Source organism: Salmo trutta, chromosome 18 (assembly GCF_901001165.1).
Source record: "Salmo trutta chromosome 18, fSalTru1.1, whole genome shotgun sequence".
NCBI lineage: Eukaryota > Metazoa > Chordata > Actinopteri > Salmoniformes > Salmonidae > Salmo > Salmo trutta.
In genome coordinates this window covers 55,630,047-55,651,332 of record NC_042974.1, presented here as the reverse complement: position 1 = coordinate 55,651,332, position 21,286 = coordinate 55,630,047, and the positions used below count along the sequence as shown (strand labels likewise).

The window sequence follows — 21,286 nt, the reverse complement described above, 5'->3', positions numbered from 1 at the left end:
CCTGTACTCTGAAGCGGGATCGATTTGGAGGTGGAGGGTCCGTCATGGTCTGGGGCAGTTGTTGAATCTTGTTATGTTCATACAAATATTTACACATGTTAAGTTTGCTGAAAATAAACGCAGTTGACAGTGAGAGGACGTTTCTATTTTTGCTGAGTTTAGGTTCCACCTAAAATCAAAAGGGTTCTACCTGGAACCAAAAAGGGTTCTCCAATGGGGACAGCCAAATACTACACTGGCTCCAACGCTCATCGGATGTGGCAGGGCTTGAAAACTATTACAGACTACAAAGGGAAGCACAGCTGCGAGCTGCCAAGTGACACGAGCCTACCAGACGAGCAAAATTACTTATATACTAGCTTCAAGGCAAGTAACACTGAAATATGCATGAGAGCATCAGCTGTTCCGGACGACTGTGTAATCACACACTCCGTAGCCGATATGAGTAAGATCTTTAAACAGGCCAACATTCTCAAGGCCGCAAGGCCAGATGGATTACCAGGACGTGTACTCCGAGCATGCGCTGACCAACTGACAAGTGCCTTCACTGACACTGTCAACCTGTCCCTGACTAAGTCTATAATACCAACATGTTTCAAGCAGACCACCATAGTCCCTGTGCCCTGGAACACTAAGGTAAACTGCCTAAATGGCTACGGACCCGTAGCACTCACATCTGTTGCCATGAAGTGCTTTGAAAGACTGGTCATGGCTAACACCAACACCATTATCCCAGAAACCCTAGACCCACTACAATTTGCACACCGCCCCAACAGATCCACAGATGATGCAATCTCTATTACACGCCACACTGCCCTTTCCCACCTGGACAAAAGGAAAACCTATGTGAGAATGCTATTCATTGACTACAGCTCAGTGTTCATCACTATAGTGCCCTTAAAGCTCATCACTAAGCTAACGACTCTGGGACTAAACACCTGCAACTAGATCCTGGACTTCCTGACGGTAGTGAGGGTAGGTAACATCATATCCACCATGCTGATCCTCAACACGGTGGCCCCTCAGGGGTGCGTGCTCAGTCCCCTCCAGTACTCCCTGTTCACTCATGACCGCATGGCCAGGCACAACTCCAACACCATTATCAAATTTGCCGATGACAAAACAGTGGTAGGCCTGATCACCGACAACGATGAGACAGCCTACAAGGAGGAGGTCAGATACCTAGCCGTATGGTGCCAGGATAACAACCTCTCCCTCAACATGACCAAGAAAAAGGATTTGATTGTGGACTACAGGAAAAGGAGGACCGAGCACGCCCCCATTCTCATTGACAGGGCTGTAGTGGAGCAGGTTGAGAGCTTCCTTTGGTGTCCAAATCATCAACAAACTATCATGGTCCAAGACAGTTGTGAAGAGGGCACCACAAAGCTTATTCCTCCTCAGGAAACTTAAAAGATTTGGTATGGGTCCTCAGATCCTCAAAAAGTTCTACAGCTGCGCCATCGAGAGCATCATGACTGGTTGCATCACTGACTGGTATGGTAACTGCTTGGCCTCCGAATGCATGGCACTACAGAGGGTAGTGCGTACGGCCCAGTACATCACTGGGGCCAAGCTTCCTGCCACCCAGGACCTCTTTACCAGGCAGTGTCAGAGGAAGGCCCTAAAAATTGTCAATGACTCCAGCCATAGTCACTTTAACTCTACCTACATGTACAGTGAGGGAAAAAAGTATTTGATCCCCTGCTGATATTGTACGTTTGCCCACTGACAAAGAAATGATCAGTCTATAATTTTAATGGTAGGTTTATTTGAAACAGTGAGAGACAGAATAACAACAAAAAAATGCATGTCAAAAATGTTATAAATTGATTTGCATTTTAATGAGGGAAATAAGTATTTGACTCCCTCTCAATCAGAAAGATTTCTGGCTCCCAGGTGTCTTTTATACAGGTAACGATCTGAGATTAGGAGCACACTCTTAAAGGGAGTGCTCCTAATCTCAGTTTGTTACCTGTATAAAAGACACCTGTCCACAGAAGCAATCAATCAATCAGATTCCAAACTCTCCACCATGGCCAAGACCAAAGAGCTCTCCAAGGATGTCAGGGACAAGATTGTAGACCTACACAAGGCTGGAATGGGCTACAAGACCATCGCCAAGCAGCTTGGTGAGAAGGTGACAACAGTTGGTGCGATTAATCGCAAATAGAAGAAACACAAAAGAACTGTCAATCTCCCTCGGCCTGGGGCTCCATGCAAGATCTCACCTCGTGGAGTTGCAATGATCATGAGAACGGTGAGGAATCAGCCCAGAACTACATGGGAGGATCTTGTCAATGATCTCAAGGCAGCTGGGACCATAGTCACCAAGAAAACAATTGGTAACACACTACGCCGTGAAGGACTGAAATCCTGCAGCGCCCGCAAGGTCCCCCTGCTCAAGAAAGCACATATACATGCCCGTCTGAAGTTTGCCAATGAACATCTGAATGATTCGGAGGACAACTGGGTGAAAGTGTTGTGGTCAGATGAGACCAAAATGGAGCTCTTTGGCATTAACTCAACTCGCCGTGTTTGGAGGAGGAGGAATGCTGCCTATGATCCCAAGAACACCATCCCCACCGTCAAACATGGAGGTGGAAACATTATGCTGTGGGGGTGTTTTTCTGCTCAGGGGACAGGACAACTTCACCGCATCAAAGGTACGATGGACGGGGCCATGTACCGTCAAATCTTGGGTGAGAACCTCTGAAAATGGGTCATGGATGGGTATTCCAGCATGACAATGACCCAAAACACACGGCCAAGGCAACAAAGGAGTGGCTCAAGAAGAAGCACACTAAGTTCCTGGAGTGGCCTAGCCAGTCTCCAGACCTTAATCCCATAGGAAATCTGTGGAGGGAGCTGATGGTTCGAGTTGCCAAACGTCAGCCTCGAAACCTTAATGACTTGGAGAAGATCTGCAAAGAGGAGTGGGACAAAATCCCTCCTGAGATGTGTGCAAACCTTGTGGCCAACTACAAGAAACGTCTGACCTCTCTGATTGCCAACAAGGGTTTTGCCACCAAGTACTAAGTCATGTTTTGCAGAGGGGTCAAATACTTATTTCCCTCATTAAAATGCAAATCAATTTCAAAATTATTTTACATGTGTTTTTCTGGATTTTTTGTTGTTGTTATTCTGTCTCTCACTGTTCAAATAAACCTACTATTAAATTATAGACTGATCTTTTTTTTGTCAGTGGGCAAATGTACAAAATCAGCAGGGGATCAAATACTTTTTTCCCTCACTGTACATATTACCTCAATTACCTTGACTAACCGGCGCCCCCGCACATTTACTCTGTACCGGTACCCCCTGTATATATCCTCGCAACAGTTATTTTACTGCTACTCTTTAATTATTTGTTACTTTTATTTATTTTATTTTTTACTTAACACTTTTATTTTTCTAAAAACTGCATTGTTCTTTAAGGTCTTGTAAGTAAGCATTTCACCTGTTGTATTCGGCGTGTGTGACAAATGTAATTTTATTTTATTTTATTTTAAATAAATGTGATCGAAGAATTATTTCAGCAACCAGCAGTTCATTCAAGTTCAGAATCTTCATTCTTGAACAAAACAACGGACAGCAGAACTAAAACCAACTACCCACACAACAGGAACCCACAAACAGGCTGAAATTATACCCTGCTGGCTATTGCACAATGGAGTAATAGGCCTACGAAGTAACCAAATCACTTGATTACTTATGCTTTCGACTGTCCCCAAATGGTATACACTTCGTTAATGTTTAATTTTGAGTAAACTTCGGAGCTATGATTGGATGTGTTACAAGTAAGTATATAGGTGTGTTTGTTTTAACTCGCCCGCAGCACCGGTGGGCTACAATATGCTATATGTCAAAGGTATGCAGTTCGCAGCATGAATCTAAATACGTGTGTTTGTTTTAGCTCGCCCGCAGAGCCTGTGGGCGGAGTCTGCACTTTTGGGAATATTCCACTGTACAAGTTTTCATAAACATTCGACTCCCATCACATAATGACAAAATAACAGATAGGCTTATTGTCAGTGTTGAAAAATTATAGCACAAGTAGGCTAACATATAATAGGTCTTTCGATAACATTCCATTGAATCTAAATACAAAAGCCAGTTTCCCACTTCTTTCTGTGGAGACGACCACAGATAGCACTCAGTCAGTCCATTATGCAGCAAACTGCATACCTTTGGCATATAGCCTATTGTAGTCACTTGTCTGGCTTTTTATCAATTTATAAATGTGGTATACAATAGGTATAATGCCTTATAACATATTTATAATGTCTTGATGGACTGACTGAGTGCTATCTGTTAGTCTACTTGTGCTGTAATTTTTCAACACTGACAATAGGCCTGTCTGTTATTTTGTCATTATGTGATGGGAGTCGAATGCTTATGAAAACTTGTACAATGCTAAACCACAGGCTGTGGTTTAGTAATAAAAATCTTTGTTTATACATTGTACCTCTGAGAAGCCAGCAAAAATAAGCAAGACCTAAGGACGTGACCTCGGCAATTTCCCTTCAAAATAAAAGTCCCGAAATACAGATAGTAAAAGTAATACAAATGGTCGAATTTTGTAAAATATTATAAGTAAACGTTAGCAGACTTTAAAAAAAGTCTGCTAACATAAAGAAGTGATAGCTTTAGTAGGATAAATAACATTATAGCATTGACAATATTGTTAACAGCATAAAAAATAACTATGACTACAATAGGTAGTTATTTTGGCATCATGCAGGGGGCACAGGGGCACGTGCGCCCTCAGATTTGTCCTGTAAAAAAATATATAGATACTATATGTATATATATATATTAACTACCGTTCAAAAGTTTGGGGTCACGTAGAAATGTCCTTGTTTTTGAAAGAAAAACACATTTTTGGTCCATTATAATAACATCAAATTGATCAGAAATACATTGTAGACATTGTTAATGTTGTACATGACTGTTGTAGCTGGAAATGGCAGTTTTTTTTATTTAATATCTACATAGGTGTACAGAGATCCATTATCAGCAACCATCACTCCTGTGTTCCAATGGCACGTTGTGTTAGCTAATCCAAGTTTATCATTTTAAAAGGCTAATTGATCATTCGAAAACCCTTTTGCAATTATGTTAGCACAGCTGAAAACTTGTGCCAATTAAAGAAGCAATAAACCTGGCCTTCTTTAGACTAGTTGAGTATCTGGAGCATCAGCATTTGTGAGTTCGATTACAGGCTCAAAATGGCCAGAAATAAAGTACTTTCTTCTGCAACTCGTCAGTCTATACTTGTTCTGAGAAATGAAGGCTATTCCATGTGAGAAATTGCCAAGAAACTGAAGATCTCGTACAATGCTGTGTACTACTCCCTTCGCAGAACAGCGCAAGCTGGCTCTAACCAGAATAGAAAGAGGAGTGGCAGGCCCCGGTGCACAACTGAGAAAGAGGACAAGTACATTAGAGTGTCTAGTTTGAGAAACAGACACCTCACAAGTCCTCAACTGGCAGCTTCATTAAATAGTACCTGCAAAACACCAGTCTCAACGTCAACAGTGAAGAGGCAACTCCGGGATGCTGGCCATCTAGGCAGAGTTCTTCTGTCCAGTGTCTGTGTTCTTTTGCCCATCTTAATCTTTTCTTTTTATTTGCCAGTCTGAGATATGTTTTTTTCTTTGCAACTCTGCCTAGAAGGCCAGCATCCCGGAGTCGCCTCGTCACTGTTGACGTTGAGACTGGTGTTTTGAGGGTACTATTTAATGATATTGTGCAATTGCAAATCCAAAGTGCTGGCATACAGATCCAAAACAACAAAACATTTGTCACTGTCCCAATACTTTTGGAGCTCACTGTATATACAGTCCAATTAATGACAGGAGTACACACACAAAAAACATATTGACCATTTAGGCTTTAAAAAATAAAACATAAACATATTGTAATGACCCTGGGTTTATAAGCGCGGAAATCGACTCTGCCGCTTGAGCATGCTTTTGCGGCACAGTCGATAGCGCGCCGGACTTCGGGCTTGAACGTCGAGGGTTCGAGACCTGCTCCCTGCCTGTTCATTACAATATAAATCACAAAATAAATAGTTTTGATTATTCTTTGTAGGATAACTAGTATACATATATCGATAATTGTGCACATTTTCACCCTAATTATTCATTTACAGAATATACAGGACAGGACTCTTATAGAGAGAAAGTAATGGTGTCTTTTTGTAGGCACTAACTCTGCCATGGTTCATTGGACAAAGCCTATGGGAATATGAATTGAGTTTTTGTAGGCGTTTGGATAAACGCAGAAAATAAGGTATGTGGTAAACACAGGCTTAGCAGATCTTAAACGTTTTGTTCTGAGATAATCTTAATCAGTTTATGTCACTTTTTGTGAATTTTGAAGCATTTATGTAATCATTTTAAAAAGCACATAAAAAGCTTCAGAAAACATAAAGGTCATGTTAACTGACTGATATTATCTCATAGAACAAAATGTATAAGATATCCTAAGCCTGTGTTAACAGACCTTATTTTCGGCGTTTATCCCAAAACCCAATTCTTTCCCGACTCATTTTCCCCATAGGTATGGCTGAAAGAACCAGAGGTAAATACTTTCTGGTTTTTTAGACTACAACAGTATGAAGACAGGCTAAAACTGTTTCTCCAATATAAATCCCCAATCACGCTGGTAGGAGATGTCATGGCGACGTTGGCTAGCTAAATGTAAGCGTACAAATACATAATCGGGTCGAACGGTCGTCTTGCGCTGAACTGCGCATGTGCACAGACACACAACTGCGCATGTGCACAGACACATTGTTTTTGACCAAAATAAGAACGGGTCAGTTTGAAATTTTCACGAAGTGGCCGATGGGAAGTCAATTTCACCTCCCTCGTAACTCCGAAAGTAAACTACAGAAGGTTGTAAAAACTTGTTGAAGTAAAAGTGTTCACTATTGCGTGATCAATTCTGGAAGCAATATAATGTAATGATTTGCCAGCCTTAGGCTATTTAGCCTATTGTACAGTCGTTTGTTTAGTGTCAAGTCATGCAAGTGTCAGAACGAGGAACAACCATGGAGCAACTGAATGAAACGCAGCTGAAGACTGTTGAGACCCAACTGAAAGAGCTATTTCCTCATTCGCAGCAGGTGGGTATTAAGGTAGTATAGTGTGATTTATATTCATTTTTATTATTAAATTATACTTTTTTTGTGAAGTTTATTAAGGCTTAAATGCACTTTAAATAAATTGGAATTTGATTTGATAATGCAAAGATTATGCTTTTTGGAATAGATTACATTATTATATATTATAACAGAATAACTATTTTTCCTAGAGGAAACTACTTTAGTTGTGGCAAGTCGGATAAGATGTAGCCTGAAGAGTTCAAAGAGGGGGGGTTAACATTTTTATTAACAGTAACATGCAAAACATAAGCATAACAGCCAGAGGGATTCCACAAAGAAATTAGAAAAAATGTAACTAATCCACATTATATCAATTCAAATACAGACATGTAGCGAATAAATTTTTTTGACATTTTGTTTTGTATACATTTTAATGACTCTAAATAGCATTCCACATCAGATAAAAAAATTGAGAAAAGTGGCTTTTTCTTCATAAATTTTGATTTGTGTAAGAAACATTTTCCAAATAAAGAGATTTATGACATACTCACATTCAATTGTGGAATCAGGGTAGTAAAATAATATGTCAAACTTAGGAATTTCAATGGTTGTATGCAATTTGAGGTCAAGATATAGTTTTACATCAGTCCAGACCACTTCACTATATAAACAATGACAGAATAAGTGTTCAATAGATTCAGATTCTAGTTCACAAAAACTGCATTCACTGGTAACATCAGGTATATATTTAGAAATCAAGCTATTACACAGATAGAATCTATGGATAATCGTAAAGGAGATCTCCTTTACTTTATTGGTCACCATAAATATGTGTGGAACGAGCCAAGCACGGCGCCAGATTACATCAAACGATGAAGCCCAACAAAATATCTCAGAGGGAATAGACTTCCTGTAGAAAATATCCCTTAAAACCTGTTGGGGCTAGGGGGCAGTATTTGCACTGCCGGATAAAAAACGTACCCGATTTAATCTGGTTACTTCTCCTGCCCAGTAACTAGAATATGCATATAATTAGTAGATTTGGATAGAAAACACTCTACAGTTTCTAAAACTGTTTGAATGGTGTCTGTGAGTATAACAGAACTCATATAGCAGGCCAAAACCTGAGAAGATTCCATGCAGGAAGTGGAAATCTGATTTGTGGAATCACCTTCAACACTTTGCCTATGAAACACACCGTGAGTTAGGATTCATTTAGCACTTCCTAAGGCTTCCACTAGATGTCAACAGTCTTTACAAAGTGGTTTGAGTCTTCTATGGTAGAAACTGACCGAAAGAGAGGCTTGGAAAGTTGGTCATAGAGGGAGGGCCATTACTACTATGACGCAGGTGCCCATGGGTACCCTCTCATTCCGAAACGTTTAGTAAGACAATGCAATCGTCCGCCTTGAATATTATTGAAGCTCTGGTTGAAAAAGGCCCTAAAGATTTATGTTATACAACGTTTGACATGTTTGAACGAACGTAAATATATATTTTTTGATCTTTCGTGGCGACAAGTCCCGCGCGCTACAGTACATTATGAGTAGCCTTCGGAACGCGCTAACAAGAAGGAGCTATTGGGACATAAATTATTAACTTTTTCAAACAAAACTACATTTGTTGTGGACCTGGGATTCCTTAGAAGTGCCTTCTGATGAAGATAATCAAAGGTAAGGGAATATTTACAATATTATATTTGATTTTAGATGGTTCCAAGATGGCGCTAATCTGTATCGCCTAGCCTATTTTTCTGAGCACACCACCTCGTTTATTGCAAAGTGTGATTTCCCAGTAAAGTTATTTTTAAATTTGGCAATGCGGTTGCATTCACGAGATGTTAATCTATAATTCTTTGAATGACAATATTACATTTTAACAATGTTTTCGAATAGTAATTTTGTAAATTGTAGCGCTGATTCACCGGAAGCATTTGAGGGAAAATATTTTCTGAACGTCACGCGCCGATGTAAAATGCTGTTTTTATATATAAATATGAACTTTATCGAACAAAAAATGCATGTATTGTGTAACATGATGTCCTAGGAGTGTCATCTGATGAAGATTGTCAAAGGTTAGTGCTGCATTTAGCTGTGTTTATTGCTTACAATCGGAGATATTCCAAAATATGCATTATTCTGAAGTAAAGTTTTTATCCCACTAGGTATAGCTTTAATAACAGTGTCATATTCCTTGCTTGAAACCTCAAAGTTGTATCTTTCCATAAATTCTCTCCGCGTAAATAGGTTCCCACTAATATTAACTAATTGGCTGACAAGGATAATGTTTTTCGAGAACCATTTATGGTAAAATAACATCTTGTTTCTATGTAATATCGACCCATTGTTCCATATAAAACATTTATAAGGTGAAAAGTTGTGTTTATACAACAAAGCCCAGCACATTAAAACTTCTTATGGCTGGAATCCCGTTAGCGGGATCGATATGACAACAGCCAGTGAAAGTGCAGGGCGCCAAATTCAAAACAACTAAAATCTCCTAATTACAATTCCTCAAACATACAAGTATTATACACCATTTTAAAGCTTTACTTCTTGTTAATCCAGCCACAGTGTCTGATTTCAAAAAGGCTTTACGGCGAAAGCATACCATATGATTATGTTAGGTTAGCGCCTATACACAAAAAAAGACAGCTATTTTCCAGCCAAAGAGAGGAGTCACAAAAAGCAGAAATAGAGATAAAATGAATCACTAACCTTTGATGATCTTCATCAGATGACACTCATAGGACTTCATGTTACACAATACATGTGTTTTGTTCGATAAAGTTCATATTTATATCCAAAAATCTCAGTTTACATTGGCGCGTTATGTTCAGTAATATTTTGCCTCCAAAACATCCGGTGATTTTGCAGAGAGCCACATCAATTTACAGAAATACTCATCATAAATGTTGATGAAAATACAAGTGTACACATGGAACTTTAGATAAACTTCTCCTTAATGCAACCGCTGTGTCAGATTTCAAAAAGCTTTACCGAAAAAGCACACCATGCAATAATCTGAGTACAGCGCTCAGACACAAAAACATGCCATACAATATATCCGCCATGTTGGAGTCAACATTAATCAGAAATAGCATTACAAATATTCACTTACCTTTGATGATCTTCATCAGAATGCACTCCCAGGAATCCCAGTTCCACAATAAATGTTTGTTTTGTTCGATAAAATCCATTCTTTATGTACAAATACCTCCTTTTTGTTCGTGCCTTCAGTTCACAAATCCAAATTTACGACGCGCAGGTCAGACGAAAACTAAAAAAATTCCATTACAGTTCGTAGAAACATGTCAAACGATGTATAGAATCAATCTTTAGGATGTTTTTATTGTAAATCTGCAATAAAGTTTCAACCAGAGAAATCCTTTGTCTTCAGAAATGCAATGGAACTGAGCTACCTCTCACGTGAGTGCGCATGGCTGAGGCTCATGCCCTGCTGGCAGTCCTCTCACTCAATGAGCTCTTATTCTCCCCCACTTCACAGTAGAAGCCTCAAACAAGGTTCTAAAGACTGTTGACATCTAGAGAAGCCTTAGGAAGTGCAAAATTACCCCACAGACACTGTAGTCTGGATAGGCAATCACTTGAAAAACTACAAACCACTTCCTGGTTGGATTTTATATCAGGTTTTTGCCTGCCATATGAGTTCTGTTATACTCACAGACATCATTCAAACAGTTTTAGAAACTTCAGAGTGTTTTCTATCCAAATCTACTAATAATATGCATATCTTAGCTTCTGGGCGTGAGTAGCAGGCAGTTTACTCTGGGCACGTCAGTCTTCCAAGCTACTCAATACTGCCACCCATCCATAAGAAGTTAAAGCCTGCTTGTGAAAAGCCGCCAGTTTCACAGGAAGTTTACCCACAATATATGGACATTGTCGTAAAAAATGAAGCCCTTCTGAAAACTTCTGAAAACAAAATGAGGTATAATATTCCAGAAACTATGATGATTTTTTATGTACCTTTTAACCCAGTTGATTTTTGATATCTGATTAAAGAGAGTGAAGTCTAAGACATTTAGACCGCCATCACAAACCCTGTTGGTGATAACATCTCTTTTTATCTTATGTGACTTGTTTTTCCATATGAAGTTGTACAATAGCCTATCTAAGGGACAGCAAGTGGATTTGGGAATGTCAATAGATGAAAAAACACAGCCCCTCAGCTTTGGATAAAAGCACCCTTCCTTGAAGACTTAAATCCCTCCCTGACCATGAGGATTTTTTTCGTTGTTGACAGATTCAGTTACAGGGTTCAAATTAGATCATTCACAGCCTTAAGATTTTTGGTGATCTTTACACCGAGGTAGGTTACAGTATCTTTTTCAGAGATGTTACAATCTGCTGGATTGACAGCAACTTTCAGAACAAACTTCTCACATTTGGAAAGATTTAATACCAAACCTGAGATTTTGGAGAACTGCTTCACGATATCCAATGCTAATCTAGCTTGTGACACATTTTTTCAAAAAAAGTGAGGTGTCATCCGCCAGTTGGGATATCTTGATCTCTCTGGCCTAGAATGTAATGCCTTCAAATGTACTTTTATGAACTAATGAGCATAACATTTGAGATACTAACAAAAAATTTAAAAAAAGGTGAAATTGGACAACCTTGTCGTATTCCTTTGTAAATGTTAAACCTTGAAGAAGTTCCATGACAGAGTTTGATACAGCTATTGCCACCATTATACAGAGTTTTAATAGCATAAAAAAGACCAAACTTCATATGCTTAAGACAATCAAAGATACAATTGTGACTTACTATATCAAATGCTTTCTGAAAATCCCAAAATAGGATAACAGGGAAGTCATCCAACAGATCACAATACTCAACAAGTCTAACACCAGCCTCAGATTATTAGATATATGGCACCCTTTCATAAACCCTTATTGACATTCATCAATCAGATCATTCAAGCAAGACTTTAACCTTTTTGCAAAGATTAAGGCTATAATTTTGTAGTCGTTATTTAGGAGTGTGATTGGACGCCAATTATCAATATTTCAGAGATCCTTGTGTGGTTTAGGTATAAGAGTAATAACACCTTGCTTCAGAGAGGCAGGTAGTTCTCTCTTCTTTAAAACCTCCTTAAAGGTTTCAAGTAAAAATGGTGCTATTTCTTCAGAGAAGGTTTTGTAAAATTCAGGTTACCATGAGAGAACATCTGGGGGCTATGCCTTGAATCTATGCTATCGTGCCCAGAAACCTGCTCCATTTACTCTCTGTTCCGAATGTGCTAGACGGACAGTTTTTATAGCTTTTAGCCGTACCTTTATCCTACTTCTCCTCTGTTCCTCTGGTGATGTAGAGGTTAATCCAGGAGCTGCAGTGCCTAGCTCCACTCCTACTCCCCAGGTGCTTTCATTTGTTGACTTCTGTAACTGTAAAAGCCTTGGTTTCATGCATGTTGACATTAGAAGCCTACTCCCTAAGTTTGCTTTATTCAGTGCTTTAGCACATTCTGCCAACCCGTATGTCTTAGCCGTGTCTGAATCCTGGCTTAGGAAAACCACCAAAAACCCTGAAATTTCCATCCCTAACTATAACATTTTCCGCCAAGATAGAACTGCCAAAGGGGGCGGTGTTGCAATCTACTGCAGAGATAGCCTGCAGACTTCTGTCTTACTATCCAGGTCTGTGTCAAAACAATTTGAGCTTCTACTTTTAAAAATTCACCTTTCCAGAAACAAGTGTCTCACCCTCTGCCCCCAGCTGTGCCCTGGACACCATATGTGAATTGATTGCCCCCCATCTATCTTCTGAGCTCGTGCTGCTAGGTGACCTAAACTGGTACATGCTTAACATCCCGGCCATCCTACAATCTAAGCTTGATGCCCTCAATTTCACACAAATTATCAATGAACCTACCAGGTACAACCCCAAATCCATAAACACGGGCACCCTCATAGATATCATCCTAACTAACTTGCCCTCCAAATACACCTCTGTTGTTTTCAACCAAGATCTCAGCGATCACTGCCTCATTGCCTGCATCCGTAATGGGTCTGCAACCAAACGACCACCCCTCATCACTGTCAAATGCTCCCTAAAACACTTCAGCGAACAGGCCTTTCTAATCGACCTGGCTGAGGTATCCTGGAATGACATTGACCTCATCCCGTCAGTAGATGATGCCTGGTTATTCTTTAAAAGTGCATGTTAAATAAGCATGCCCCATTCAAAAAATGTAGAACTAAGAATAGATATAGCCCTTGGTTCACTCCAGACCTGTCTCCCCTTGACCAGCACAAAAACATCCTGTGGCGTTCTGCATTAACTTCGAATAGCCCCCGTGATATGCAACTTTTCAAGGAAGTTAGGAACAAATATACACAGGCAGTTAGGAAAGCTAAGGCTAGCTTTTTCAAACAGAAATTTGCATCCTGTAGTACAAACTCAAAAATGTTCTGGGACACTGTAAAGTCCATGGAGAATAAGAGCACCTCCTCCCAGCTGCAAACTGCACTAAGGCTAGGAAACACTGTCACTACCGATAAATCCACAATAATTGAGAATTTCAATAAGCATTTTTCTACGGCTGGCCATGCTTTCCACCTGGCTACCCCTACCCTGGTCAACAGCCCTGCGCTCCCCACAGCAACTCGCTCAAACCTCCCCCACTTCTCCTTCACCCAAATCCAGATAGCTGATGTTCAGAAAGAGCTGCAAAATCTGAACCCCTACAAATCAGCCGGGCTAGACAATCTGGACCCTTTCTTTCTAAAATTATCCGCTGAAATTGTTGCAACCCCTATTACTAGCCTGTTCAACCTCTCTTTCATATCGTCTGAGATTCCCATAGATTGGAAAGCTGCCGAGGTCATCCCCCTCTTCAAAGGTGGAGACACTCTAGACCCAAACTGTTACAGACCTATATCTATTCTACCCTGCCTTTCTAAAGTCTTCGAAAGCCAAGTTAACAAACAGATTACCGACCATTTAGAATCTCACCGTACCTTCTCCGCTATGCAATCTGGTTTCAGAGCTGGTCATGGGTGCACCTCAGCCACGCTCAGCCAGGCTTTCGACTCTGTCAATCACATTCTTATTGGCAGACTCAACAGCCTTGGTTTCTCAAATGATTGCCTCGCTTGGTTCACCAACTACTTCTCCGATAGAGTTCAGTATGTCAAATCGGAGGGCCTGTTGTCCGGACCTCTGGCAGTCTCTATGGGGGTGCCACAGGGCTCAATTCTCGGGCCGACTCTTCTCTGTATACATCAATGATGTCGCTCTCGCTGCTGGTGTTTCTTTGATCCAACTCTATGCAGACGACACCATTCTGTATACCTCTAGCCCTTCGTTGGACACTGTGTTAACTAACCTCCAGATGAGTTTCAATGCCATACAACTCTCCTTCCGTGGCTTCCAACTGCTCTTAAATGCAAGTAAAACTAAATGCATGCTCTTCAACCGATCTCCGCCTGCACCTGCCCGCCCGTCCAGCATCACTACTCTGGATGGTTCTGACTTAGAATATGTAGACAACTACAAATACCTAGGCGTCTGGTTAGACTGTAAACTCTCCTTCCAGACTTACATTAAACATCACCAATCCAACATTAAATCTAGAATCGGTTTCCTATTTCACAACAAAGCATCCTTCACTCATGCTGCCAAACATACCCTCGTAAAACTGACCATCCTACCGATCCTCGACTTTGGCGATGTCATTTACAAAATAGCCTCCAACACTCTACTCAGCAAATTGGATGCAGTCTATCACAGTGCCATCCGTTTTATCACCAAAGCCCGATATACTACCCACCACTGCGACTTGCATGCTCTCGTTGGCTCGCCCTCGCTTCATACTCGTCACCAAACCCACTGGCTCCAGGTCATCTACAAGTTTCTGCTAGGTAACGCCCCGCCTTATCTCAGCTCACTGGTCACCATAGCAGCACCCACTCGTAGCACGCGCTCCAGCAGGTATATCTCACTGGTCACCCCCAAAGCCAATTTTTCCTTTGGCCGCCTTTCCTTCCAGTTCTCTGCTGCCAATGACTGGAACGAACTGAAAGAATCTCTGAAGCTGGAGACTCTTACCTCCCTCACTAGCTTTAAGCACCAGCTGTCAGAGCAGCTCACAGATCACTGCACCTATACATAGCTCAACTGTAAATAGCCCATCCAATCTACCTCATCCCCATACTGTATTTATTTATCTTGCTCCTTTGCACCTCAGTATCTCAACTTCCACATTCATCTTCTGCACATCCTACCATTCCAGTGTTTAATTTCTATATTGTAATTAATTTGCCACCATAGCCTATTTATTGCGTTACCTTTCTTATCCTACCTCATTTGCACATGCTGTATATAGATTTTTCTACTGTATTATTGATTGTATGTTTGTTTATTCCATCTGTAACTCTGTGTTGTTGTATGTGTCGAACTGCTTTGCTTTATCTCGGCCAGGTCGCAGTTGCAAATGAGAACTTGTTCTCAACTAGCTTACCTGGTTAAATAAAGGTGAAATAAAATGAATAAATAAATAAAAAAGATATATTAAAACATACACTGAGTGTACAAAACATCAGGAACACCTGCTCTTTGCTTGACATCGACTGACCAGGTGAAACCTATGATGCCTTATTGATGTCGCTTGTTAAATCCACTTCAATCAGTGTAGATGAAGGGGAAGAGACACATTAAGTATTTTTAAGCCTTGACATAATTGAGACATGGATTGTGCATGTGTGCCATTCAGAGGGTGAGTGGGAAAGACAAAAGATTTATGTGCCTTTGAACAGGGTATGGCAGTAGGTTCCAGGCGCACCGGTTTGAGTGTGTCAAGAACTGCCAACTTGACACAACTGTGTAACGCTATTGTTGTTGTTCTGAGGGCAGCTCAATATTAGGAAGGTGTTCCTAATGTTTTGTATACTCAGTGTAAAACAGCAACATTTACATTTTTAGTAATTTGGCTCTCATCCAGAGAAACTTATAGTAGTGAGTGGATACATTTTTGGTATTTTTTTCCCCCTGTACTGCACCTCTGTGGGAATCAAACCTACATCCCGGGCGTTGCAAGCACCATGCTCTACCAACTGAGCCACACCGGACTTGAAACATAACAGATACAAATGCTAGACAAAATATATTGAGTATTTCATTTATATCAAACAAGGATAGAGTTCATACTTTGTTTTCTAAAGGAGGCATCTAGGGAACTGTCAGGTACATGTCCAATTTTATCTGTAGTGTCTAATGGTTATTTTTGCCTTGTCTGTCAAGGTTTATGGTTACATTTTCCTGATGAACAGAGTTATGGCTGACCCGATTCAGGTTTTTGTGGACCGCTGGCCAGAATTCAATGTCATTCTCTGCAAACCACCATATGAGAAGGTAACATTAGATACGTTCATAAAGACACACCTGTCCCAATCTTAATAGAAATAATGTGTATTTTGTTGTCTCAACTCTGCATTTGCCCATTTTGCAGGAGGGGGACCTTTTTAAAGACACATGTGTTTTTACTAAAGATGAAGCTTCTTTTAGGAATATCCTTGGAGAGAACAACATAATTGACTGGACAAAGTTCCTCTGTTTAGGTAATTACACTGTACTTACAGTACCTGCCACTTGCACTTTGCCTGCTCGCCCCACCCCCCTCTGTCTCTCTTGTTGTTTCTCTTTCCTAAAACTAAAGTAAGTTTCTCTCTCTCCTAAAACCATCACCCATGGACCTTAAAGTGCATGTACCATATTGAGAATTCCCCATTCAGAGTGTAACTGTCACGGTTCCGTAAGGCAGGAGGAAAAGGCAGAGTCAAACGCAGGAGACGTAGTCCAGTTGTGCCGTAGAACGGTATATTTATTTCACCGGAAAAACCCACTCGGCGTAACACAAGGGCATAGGGTGTGCCCAGAGACCACCCGGGAACACAGTTAACCCCGAGAAAACAAAGATACGCACGGGGCGCAGCCCGGCAAATATAACATTCCTCTAGCGAGAAGCCGCTGGGGAAAAATGTGCAAAAAACACAAACGTTCACAGACCTGCCCGCTGACGAATAAACAATCCCGCACAAAACACAAACCACAAGGAACAAACTAAATACCCCCCCGCTAATTACAGAAACGGAAACAGGTGCGGACTTAAACAGACAAAACACAACGAACACAGAACATAGATCGGTGGCAGCTTGTAGACCGGCGACGACGACCGCCGAGCGCCGCCCGGCCGAGGATGGGCACCATTTTCTGTGGATACTGTGACAGTAACGCCCTCTTTAGCTCTCTCTCAAGCTCCCCCAAACTGAGCTCTGGTTCAGGTCATTATTGCACCTTCCTCTACTAACATAGTGGATCAGTTTTTCATATTTATGAAGAAGGAGGAACTGATCCTAGATCAGCACTCCTATTCTGAGACGCTTGATAGATACGGCCCCTGGTGTCTCCGGTTGTCTCTAGGCTGCTGGGATCTGGGGTGGTTTCATTAGTATTACACCATATAGCACAAAGTTGAATTTCATAGAAGTTGTTTGCCAACATTACAGCCGTGTGCTATTTTAGGCACCAGTCTTTGCTATGAGGAGATGGTGATGGCGGTGGCTTCTGAGAGAAAGGTACCCGTGAATAAAGTGTCTGTGTGTCACATGATGGTGCTCCAGGATCCATCCCGCCTTCCACCTGTAGAAAGGTATGATGGGCTCAGCTCTTTTCATTTTACCATGGGGTAGAGACATTTTTGCAATTTTAAAGCTTATTTTCTGCAATTCTACAAATTTTGCCATGACTTATGCAATGTTCTTATGATATCTGAGTGTCACGTTCAAACAAAATCAATGGCAAGTGCACTGCATGCATGGGCAGTACCATTGCTGACATGGGCTACTTGAGTGACTGTCAGTGACTGACATAACAAGAGGAAAACTGAGGATTCACTATACCAAATTTAAAATCAAATTTTATTGGTCGCGTACAGAGATTTGCAGTTGTTATAGCAGGTGCAGTGAAATGCTTACGTTACCAGCTCCAACAGTGCAGTAGAATGTCTAACAAATTCGATACACAAATAATAAAACAATCTAAACAAGAAATGAGAACAAGTACAATTAAAAATCCAAAGTAGATACTATATTAGAGTGAGCGATGTAAAAATCCAGAATATAAATACATGATGTGTATAGACAGTATATCATTTGGAAAAGAAAATGGTAGGTACAATAGTAGGTATATTAGGATGAGCTATGTGGAGAATACAGTATACATACACAGTGAGTAAACAACAGTATATAAAAAGTAAATGAAGTGACCACTGTTAAATGTCTCTATATACATGGGGCATTAGTCTCAAGGTGCAGGGCAGAGTACCGGGCAGGTATCCAGCTAGTGATGGCTGTTCAACAGTCTGATGGCCTGGAGATTAATATACTGTACTCTATACCATCTACTGCATCTTGCCTATGCCATTCGGCCATCACTCATTCATATATTTTTATGTACATATTCTAATTCATTCCTTTACACTTGTGTGTGTATAAGGTAGTTGTTGGGAAATTGTTAGGTTAGATTACTTGTTAGATATTACTGCATGGTCGGAACTAGAAGCACAAGCATTTCGTTACACTCGCATTAACATCTGCTAATCATGTGTATGTGACAAATAAAATGTGATTTGAGATAGAAGCAGTATTTCAGTCTCTCAGTCCCAGCTCTGATGCACCTGCTAGATGGTAGCAGAGTGAACGGACCATGGCTCGGGTGGCTTAGGTCCTTAATAATCTTAAGTGAACCTTGTGTACTTTTCTAACGCTCAACGGTAATTTGAGATCCCGACGGAGTTACCCCGAGCGGCCGCTTTACGATGTGCTATCTATCTCACACCTCTCTTCTTTCTTTCCTTCTCAAATCCACAGTGCAATTGAATCAATGATATCCTCACTGGACGAATCCCACACTAATCTAGTCAACAAAACCTGGAAGTTCGGGAACACGGAGGACAGTTTCCAGATGATCCGGAACATGATCCGGCACTACCCGTCTTGCTGTGTGCTGGATGCAGAGAGCCAGCAGCCCATAGCCTGGATTCTGACCTATCCCTCCTGTGCCATGGGTATGTGGAATATCTACGGTGCCTTCAGAAAGTATTTACTCCCCTTGACTTTTTCCACATTTTGTTGTGTTAAAAAGGTGGGATCTACACAATCTACACAAAATACTCTATTGTCGAAGTGGAAGAAAAAATGTCTAACATTTGTAAAAAAAAAAAATCATGAAAAATAAAACACTAATATATCTTCATTAGATATGTAAGTATTCAATCCCCTGAGTCAATAAATGTTAGAATCACCTTTGACAGCAATTACAGATGTGAGTCTTTCTGGGTAAGTCTCTAAGAGCTTTCCACACCTGGATGGTGCAATATTTCCACATTTGATTATTTTCAAAAGGCTTCAACCTCTGTCAAATTGGTTTTCAATTTTTCAATTATTTTATTTTTTCAGGTTATTTTTTCAGGTTATTTTATTGTCTTGCTGAAAGGTGAATTCATCTCCCAGTGTCTGGTGGACAGCAGACTGAACCAGGTTTTCCTCTAGGATTTTGCTTGTGCTTAGCTCCATCCGTTTCATTTGTATCCTGAAAAACTCCCCTCTCCTTAATGATTACAAGCATACCCATAGCATGATGCAGCCACCACTATGGTTGAATCTGTGTTTGAAATTCACTGCTCGACTGAGGAACCTTCAGATAATTCTCTGTGGGGTACAGAGATGAGGTAGTCATTAAAAAATCATGTTGAACATTATTATTGCACACAGAGTGAGTTCATACAACTTATGTGACTTGTAATTTTTGCTCCTGAACTAATTTAGGCTTTCTTTAACAAAGGAGTTGAATATTTATTGAGTCAATACATTTATTTTAATTTATTTATCCCTTATTTTACCAGGTAAGCTGACTGAGAACACGTTCTCATTTACTGCAACGACCTGGGAATAGTTACAGGGGAGAGGAGGGGGGATCAATGAGCCAATTGTAAGCTGGGGATGATTAGGTGGCCAAGATGGTATGAAGGCCAGATTGGGAATTTAGCCAGGACACCGCGGTTGACACCCCTTACTCTCACGATAAGTGCCATGGGATCTTTAGTGGCCACAGAGTCAGGACACCCGTTTGACTTCCCATCCGAAAGACAGCACCATACACAGGGCAATGTCCCCAATCACTGCCCGGGGGCATTGGGATATTTTTTTTAGACCAGAGGAAAGTGTCTCTCCTACTAGCACTCCAACACCACTTCCAGGGACTGACCAGGACCAACCCTGCTTAGCTTCAGAAGCAAGCCAGCAGTGGGATGCAGGGTGGTATGCTGCTGGCCATTTCAGCCTTTCATTTTTTATTAATTTGTAAACATTTAAAAAAAAACACTAGTCCACTTTGACATTGTGGGGTATTATGTGTATGACAGTGACACAAAACCTCGATTTAATACATTTGAAATTCAGGCTGTAACACAACAAAATATGGAAAAAGCTAAAGGGTGTGAATACTTTCTGAAGGCACTGTACACAGCTCTCACTTGAACAGGACTAAGGAATGCTTTTATACATTTTACATGTCCCTCCTTATTTTGGGCGCACTGGGAAACAATTACCAAAACAATGGTTCCTACCCCATCACAGGTATGTTGTACACCCTGCAGGAGCACAGAGGACAGGGCCTGGCCAAAGCCCTGGTCAGCAGCATGTCCAGGAGACTCTATTCTCAGGGCTTCCCAGTGTACTGCTTCGTTGAGGAGGAGAATACACTGTCCTACAGCCTCTACACCAACCTGGGCTTTACTGAGGACCCTCAATACAGGGCTGCATGGTTTGACTTTAACAGTTTGTGACTAAGGTCTTGCATAGAGCGCCATGCTCTACCAACTGAGCCACACGGGACCCCATTATGTTTGTTTCTCCAGGCTTATTTTCAGTGTGGTGTAATTAGAATGCCACATAAAATATGCTAATTGTATTCTGAGCTATAACACTTCATCCGTGTTGTTTAGATTTCTGATTCCAAATGTTAATTTAAAACCTCAAATGAGGGAATGTTTACAAAAACAAAACAAAAAATAAATATAATTAAACTCAACAAAAAATAGAAATGTCCCTTTTTCAGTAGATGGGCCAGGGAACCATCTTTATAG

At 40.8% G+C, this 21,286-nt stretch overlaps 1 protein-coding gene across 1 annotated transcript; it reads left to right on the top strand.

The window, feature by feature from the left end:
• Positions 1-6,817: 6,817 nt before the first annotated feature.
• Positions 6,818-21,231, top strand: si:dkey-76k16.6 (glycine N-acyltransferase). The gene is made up of 6 exons (XM_029699118.1): positions 6,818-7,138; positions 16,384-16,494; positions 16,592-16,700; positions 17,665-17,791; positions 19,011-19,207; positions 20,778-21,231. The coding sequence occupies exons 1-6, from the start codon at positions 7,037-7,039 to the stop codon at positions 20,984-20,986; spliced, it is 855 nt and encodes a 284-aa protein (XP_029554978.1). The 5' UTR covers positions 6,818-7,036; the 3' UTR covers positions 20,987-21,231.
• The last annotated feature ends 55 nt before the right edge of the window (positions 21,232-21,286 follow it).